At 30.5% G+C, this 8205-nt stretch overlaps 1 protein-coding gene across 3 annotated transcripts in view; it reads left to right on the forward strand.

Moving 5' to 3' along the window:
* The window catches only part of LOC108744445 (ubiquitin-like protein 3), a 206137-nt gene extending 203523 nt beyond the window's left edge, over window positions 1–2614 (forward strand). For all 3 annotated transcript variants that reach the window (XM_018480207.1, XM_018480208.1, XM_018480206.1), the window contains one exon: window positions 599–2614. In XM_018480207.1, coding sequence (XP_018335709.1) covers window positions 599–663 — 65 coding nt within the window. In that variant the 3' untranslated portion in view covers window positions 664–2614. The remainder of the gene's footprint in view (window positions 1–598) is intronic.
* Window positions 2615–8205: the final 5591 nt, after the last annotated feature.

Consider the following 8205-nt stretch of genomic DNA (forward strand, 5'->3'; position numbering starts at 1 on the left):
ACTTTTTTATCGCAGACCTGTGTAATTAATAATAGTAGCCCAGTAGTAAGCTGTTGATATTTCTCGTACTTTACACAACACAACTGTCACTGTTTACATTCTTCGTCTATGTAGCTACTTAGTTGTCATCATAATTTTTATGTAAGTACGTTGCCAATTTACGCCCAGGGCCGGCTTCGGATTGCAACTTCTGGTTTGCTTATAAATTTTTTTTGTCCCCTAATTACTCTGCTTTTACTCACTATGCGATTCCCTGTCGCTAGTTAACATCGTCCAAAGCTAGCTACAGGCCTGACGCTGGAAACTGGCGGAAATTTTAAAATGGCGTGTTTTAGGTATAAATATTACATCCCTCATTCTTCGGTATTCCTGTCAGGGGCGTAGATTAAATATTTAAAAATAGGGATCAGTAAGCAAGTAATAGACAGACAAACAGAAGAACTAACTGTTGATGTTGGTGATAGTGATAGAGATTCCGTATTTCAGAAATATATGTAGTGAGGAGAAATCGGAAATCTGAAGGATCGTTTGATGAATGTCATGATTTGATTCTTTGCAATTGGCTCTTGTTTATTTGTTTTTATTTGTATTTTTTAAGATCAACGACAAAAGAGCAAAGGGGGTAGCAGTAGCTGTTGTTCGGCATCCTGTTGCATTCTGTAATGGGAATGGAGTCGTGGATGTTGTACGAAACGGTGACGAGTTAATTGCCAGTCAGAAGCTGCCGAAAATACATAAAAATAAAGAAAAAAAACTGTGTTTTACTAAGTTCTTAAATAATTTTTTTTATATAGCAGTACCTACTATTACTATTATACATAACTACTACATCGTCGTAAAACACAGTGAATGTTGTGATATTGGTTAGTGTGTAAAAATATAACATTATAAATATTCTGCAAAACATACTCGCGTGCCAGACCAGAGTGTGTACTAAGGTTCATATTGAATAAATTCTTGCTACACCCATTATCATCGTATGTCCTTAGTCTATTTATAACCATAATTGTGTATAGTTTCATATTCATTTAATACCAGTAGGCTAATGTTAATATTCTATTGACTCGTTTTATTTACAGTATTAGTTACTATTATTATTTAATGATAAAAAAAAATTTTAGTTCAATTCTAAAGGCAATTTTTTGATTTGATTATAATATTAATTTTTTTCGTTCTATTCTTTCCTTGTCATTCGATTGCATTTTTTTCTTATTTCTAATTTTAATTTGCAAAACTGCCGTTTAATTTACGTAAAAAAAAGCTAAAGTGAAAGAAATATTTGTGCTTAGAAACGCGTTTTATAACGTAGATGTTTAAGAAAAATTCAAAATGTTTCAAAAGAAAAAGTTGCTGTGTACATAATAGCATTTTAATTGTTTCTTTTGTAACTAAACTGTTTAAAATATGACATGTAATTTTTGAATTTTAAAATTGTTACCCATGTGCAGGGTGATTATGAAATGGCTTTAGACAAATAGTCTTGTAATTTGTAAATATCATTGATCTCAAGCGTAAAGAATTTCAATTTTATGTAGTACAACAAATAATGTTATTTGTTATTGTATTTTCTTTATTAATATAATTATTAGTTGTAAATGTGACAATATTCAATTTTAACTTTCGTTAATTTCAAAAGTAGAGTGTACAGGGAAACCCAAGACTTGTTTATTACATTAATTATTATTTTTTAGTTTAATTTAGTTAAAATTCTTAACGTGGTTATCATAACCCGTTTATACAATTTGTAGATAAATGCTTTTTGGTCACATCACAATGTACGATTTTCAATAAATATTCTTGGGATTTGTAAGCAACTAGGTAATTGTAACGCTGTGATTGTAGAAAAATTAATGGGTTATCCTGTACATTTTGTAATATCTTCACCTTATAATGGCTATTTAGTTTTCAACCTAAAAGGTCTTTCTTCTTTAGAAAAATAATCGAGGCATTTGAGGCATTTGTAACTAGCTTTCTGATGCCTGTTCATAGAAGTTTTAAGGTCAGATAGTTCGCCTTTGGTGGGAAAGTCTTGTCCATACAACCATATATTCAATTGTCGAAAACAGAGAAAATCACTCGATTGTGAGATCTGCACTATACAGTGGATGTCCAAAAAGTCCCACTTAAATTGTTTGAGATAGTCTGTTGTTATGTTGGTACAATGAGACCGTACAGTGTCATGGGTCAACTACCGTATAGTCCAGAACTTGCACCTAGAGATTTTCGCCTCTTTCGACAATTAAAGGTGTAACTTGGTCTCAAAACTTTTATGAAGAGAGCATCGGAAAGCTGGTGTTGGAAAAATAAATAAGACACGTCTAGGTTGAGAAACAATAGCCCTCGTATTAGGGGAATTTGAAGCAAATACGTGAATTTTTAGTTGAACTGTGGTTACGTTATAAATTTTGTTGTCTGTGACTTTTTGCATCACCCTGTATACTGCGTGTATGAAGCTTTTACTTGTGTCCTTTAACGAATTTAAATAAGAACATACTCAGCCCTTTTAACGTTAACGAGGAAAAAAAACGGACCAGAACTATGTACAGTTCTTTCCTACAGTACACATACATAAATAAATAAAATACAAACATTCGCAGAAGAAAAAATGTACGTATCACTAGAGAGACACTTGTATTTATTAAATTGATTTAGAGCAACGATTCTACTCATGATAATTATTTGAAATTTTTAAGTCATTTACCATAGGTAAATGTTGAGTGTTGTTTTATATATATTATATACAAATTGATAATTCGACACATTCCTGTGAAACGATTAGACTAAAAATTAATTGGTAACAAAAGTGTTTTCGAAAATAAGTACTTTTAAATTGTGTTTTGTTTTTGTATTTTCTGATAGATAACGAATTGATTATTATTTTTGACGAGTTATAATTACTAGACGTGATTTGGTATATTGGTGCTTCAGAATTAATTACTGAGCATTACTGTACGCTATAACGAGCCACCACTGACTTCCTCAAAAAGAAAATGGATTGCAGTATATAATTTTTTTTTAAGCACTTCGCTGTATCATGGGCTATTCAAAAAAGCAGTGTTTACTAAAATTCGAATGAAAAACAAAATGCGTCAGAGCAAGCTACATTCCATACATTTCTTTTTCAGAAAATTACTGCACAATAAAGTCAAACTTTAAAAAAAGACTACGTGTGTTTTTAGACTCGTACAACAAACTTTAATTTTCTAAAAAAATCATTGACTTGTTGTCTATGGAAATCATTTAAAATAGCGCCTAATGTTTGCTAGTTGCTTTGTATCTGTTGAAAGTAGGAATTTCGCCAAAAATTTAAGAACTCTGTCTTTATCAAATACACCAAGAAAAGAACACTTTAACACCAAAGGACTGTATCGAATTATCAATCACCCTGTATAGTTATGACGCTTAAATTGTAGGATGTAACTGTAAAAGAAAATGGTTTTGGGGTGAATTTTCTTTTTTAATTCTTCTAATATTAAACGTATTTTTCGCAACTAGTTATGGTACGGGATTCTTGAACACCAGTATAAAAATTTCAAAGCTACCTTCGTCGAAATTTTCTAAAGCTAAATAATATCAGCAAGCAATTCGATATGTTCTCCACCATACGTATATGTATAGTAAATATAATTAATTTAGTGGAGGTATCGTTACGTCCTAGAATTTTTCAGGAGAAAGTACATATATAAATGACTAAAATAATACTTAATATGGACCTAATTTTTCAGGTCCCTTAATTTTGACTGGATTATATTATATATATATTAATGTTATTGCGAGACATGACGTTTAAACACCTATGTTGAATATATTTAATGTATTACCATAGGTTCGTTGTAAATATGTAGCAGTAAATAAAATGTATTTTTGTTCCCTTAATTATTTTTATGTCTATTTATTTATTTTGTAATTTAAGTCGCCTCCCTTCTTCATTTAATTAAATCAACCGAATTCGATGAATTTCAATAATTCTATTTAAATAATTGTCTACTTATATAATATTCTTTCCGAAAAATTCAGTATAGCGGATATATGGAAAGGTAAGTAAGTTTTTGCTGTCCATCCTGTATTTAGCGTTTCTTTTTTTACTGAATTTACTCTCTACCCTCCGTTTTGAAACTGAAATTTGCAAAATAGTTAAATACCTAATTCACAAAATTTTCTGTTATTTCATTAATTAAATTCTAATGCAGACTGTTTATTAGAAATAAAAGCAATTTATCCATTGTAAATGTTTATTTTCATTCATAATTAGTTTTTATATTTAATTAATTGTTAATTGAAGCAAGGTTTTACCACAAAATTGTAAAAGTAGTTGTATCTGAATCAAAAACTGACAAATTTTCAATTCATTTATCCTTTATCAAAACTTTAAATTTGAATTCACAAAACCGATATTCAGTTCAACAAACATCGTCTATTTCTTTGAAAAGTTATAGCAAAAGCTTTAGTGAAGTAATATAATTTGTCCGAACTAAACATTGAAAGCCAACTTAATAAGTTTTGTACACTTCACGAATGTCCCTTATATTTTACTAACACGGATGGTTGAATTCTGGCTTTTTAGTGCGACCTCTAGCGGTTAGTAGCAAAAGCTTCCATACAGGTTTTTGCAAAAAGTATTACATATTTCTATAAGAAAGGAATTCTTATATGAATTTAACGTTAGAGGCCACAGATTGCTGTAAACTAAACATTTCTACATTCATACTGGTATATGAACCCAACATTCAAGGTCACAGATTCCTGTAAACTTAATAATTTTATATGAAATAACCCATGTATAGCTATAACAAATCCAGTTGAAAATTTTTCTTAACTGCTCGATTCCTACGATTTTAGTTCGTATACGTATGTCGATTTTAGACGAAAAAAACGTAAAAACAGAATAAATAACCATTTTTTTACAAAAATAAAGCATACCCCAGCTATTTGTTATCATTTATTAATTAGTCATCTATATAAGATAACATTTACTGGTAAATTAAGCAAAAATTTTGCCCTAATGTTCGATTTTAGTTCCTTAAAGAATTATAGTATGTCCTTCGTATCACAGGTACCTGGTTGGACATCTCACGGTCCATAGTTAAATATTATTGCATCAAGCAACCATGTCGAAAACAGAGAAAATCACTCGATTGTGAGATCTGCACTATACGGTGGATGTCGAAAAAGTCCCATTTAAATTGTTTGAGATAGTCTGTTGTTATGTTGGTATAATGAGACCGTACAGTGTCATGGGTCAACTACCGTATAGTCCAGACCTTGCACCTAGAGATTTTCGCCTCTTTCGACAATTAAAGGTGTAACTTGGTCTCAAAACTTTTATGAAGAGAGCATCGGAAAGCTGGTGTTGGAAAAATAAATAAGACACGTCTAGGTTGAGAAACAATAGCCCTCGTATTAGGGGAATTTGAAGCAAATACGTGAATTTTTAGTTGAACTGTGGTTACGTTATAAATTTTGTTGTCTGTGACTTTTTGCATCACCCTGTATACTGCGTGTATGAAGCTTTTACTTGTGTCCTTTAACGAATTTAAATAAGAACATACTCAGCCCTTTTAACGTTAACGAGGAAAAAAAACGGACCAGAACTATGTACAGTTCTTTCCTACAGTACACATACATAAATAAATAAAATACAAACATTCGCAGAAGAAAAAATGTACGTATCACTAGAGAGACACTTGTATTTATTAAATTGATTTAGAGCAACGATTCTACTCATGATAATTATTTGAAATTTTTAAGTCATTTACCATAGGTAAATGTTGAGTGTTGTTTTATATATATTATATACAAATTGATAATTCGACACATTCCTGTGAAACGATTAGACTAAAAATTAATTGGTAACAAAAGTGTTTTCGAAAATAAGTACTTTTAAATTGTGTTTTGTTTTTGTATTTTCTGATAGATAACGAATTGATTATTATTTTTGACGAGTTATAATTACTAGACGTGATTTGGTATATTGGTGCTTCAGAATTAATTACTGAGCATTACTGTACGCTATAACGAGCCACCACTGACTTCCTCAAAAAGAAAATGGATTGCAGTATATAATTTTTTTTTANATTTTTGGGTACTAAAATCGAACATTAGGGTAAAATTTTTGCTTAATGTACCAGTAAATGTTATTTTATATAGATGAGTAATTAATAAATGATAACAACTAGCTGGGGTATGCTTTATTTTTGCAAAAAAAAAATGGTTATTTATTCTGTTTTACGTTTTTTTCGTCTAAAGTCGACCCACGTATATGAACTAAAATCGAACTTTTGCAGAATAGTTTTGCTTAAGTTATCAATAAATCACATCTAATATTAAAGATTACTCAATAAATGATCTAAATACGCTCTCGTTTACTTTATTTTTGCCAAATAACAGAAATTTATTGCCCGAATTGCGTTTTTTTTTTGTCAGGATCTACCCATGTTAGGAATTAAAATTGAATTTTTGCAGACATTTTCTGTTTAATTCCTCAATAAATGATATCTGATATCGTAATTTAAGCAAAAAAACTCTGTAGAAGTACGATTTTCATTCCTATTTATGGGTCGATTTTAACCGAAAGAAAAAGGCAAGAACTAATAAAATTTCATAATCTGGTAAAAATAAAGCAGAGTGTGCCTTTAGATCGTTTTTTTTTATGAAGTAGCGATATTTACACGTTTATTGTCAAAAACAATTCAAAGGTAGCTAAATTTTGGTGAAGGTGCCAGACACGATACGAAATCAAATTCTCGCGAAACTTTGAAAATCGGAAATTTGTATTAGGAGAGCATAAGATGTTTGGGAAATCAGATAATTTGGCGGGCAAATTTTAGTGTTATTATTATTGACGATTAGTAACAATCTGATAGACATCTGTAATATAGTTGAAACCTGTAAACTAGATGCAATAATATTTAATTATGGACCGGGAGAGGTCCATCCAGGTACCTGAGATACGAAGGACATACTATAATTCTTTATGTGTAATATAAGGGATATTCGAAAAGTTTTAACAGAAAATTCTCAAAATTAATTTACCGTGCTGATTTTCCGTATAAATGGGTCGATTTTGGCTGTTGTTATTTGAGGTTGCACGTCTTAAAAAATACACTTTATAAGCCGTGAGGCTTACAATGTAGTAAGGATATTGAACATCTACCTCCCGAGGAGTATATAAGGATTAAAATTTATCTTTTGCTGTAATTAATTTTTCAATAAATTAATTCTATATTAAAGATTATTCAATAAAAAGGCTAATAAAATTGAAATATATTTATTAATTACACAAATTACAACATATTTATTTCAAGTACAACTATAATACATAATATATACAACGTATTAAATAATTAACAGTTTCAGGGACTTATAAAAGTGAACATAATTACAAAATCAGAAAATTAATTAACAATTTATAGAGTAAAAAGAATAATACCTGTAAGAGAAAGAAAACAAATCACATTTATATGCAATAAAAAATCTTATATTATTTACGAACTGTTATATTACCATTTCAACACAAGATTAAGGAGAAAAAAGTCTCCCTAACCCTCTGTGGCCTCCGCATCTCCCCTTATAGCCACCCTATCCACCCAAATGAATTTTAATAAACAAATATTTAATCTAATTTTAACATTTATGCCAAAAGATCAATTTAGAAACATTTTAACTATCATTCTAAGTTACAATTACATAATATAACAGTTCATAAAGTAATAAACAAAATACCTGTAAGAGAAAGACAAGAAAACATAAATACCTGTAAAAGAAAGACAAGAAAACATGAAATTTCAAAGAAAATACAATAAAAAGCAAACAATACGATGCCTTCGTCTTCTTTGGTTACCTGAAAGCGAATAGTGCAATTACAAGGACTAACGACAAATACTAATAGCTTTGGTAGAGAAGATCGGACAGATTTCGCCAAGGCAAGCTGGGCAGTCGCCTATTGCTCCTATTCCAGATAACCCACTGTACCCTGTCTGAAAGGAAGTAACGCTAGAGTAGACTCGCGAAAAGTGTATAAGACACTTTTAAGATCAACTAAATAGCTAAGCCCAAGGGAAGTCGTTCGGGGAGGCCCTCCCTAATTCCACAAGGGTGAGAAGAAACACACACGATAACGAAACGTTGAATCATGTAGAAGACGTAGGGTAAATGCAAAGCAATTTATAGTAAGAATATGCAGTAAGCTAAGCGAAGAGGTAAGCA

Source organism: Agrilus planipennis, unplaced genomic scaffold, assembly GCF_000699045.2.
Source record: "Agrilus planipennis isolate EAB-ADULT unplaced genomic scaffold, Apla_2.0 scaffold29, whole genome shotgun sequence".
Lineage (NCBI taxonomy): Eukaryota > Metazoa > Arthropoda > Insecta > Coleoptera > Buprestidae > Agrilus > Agrilus planipennis.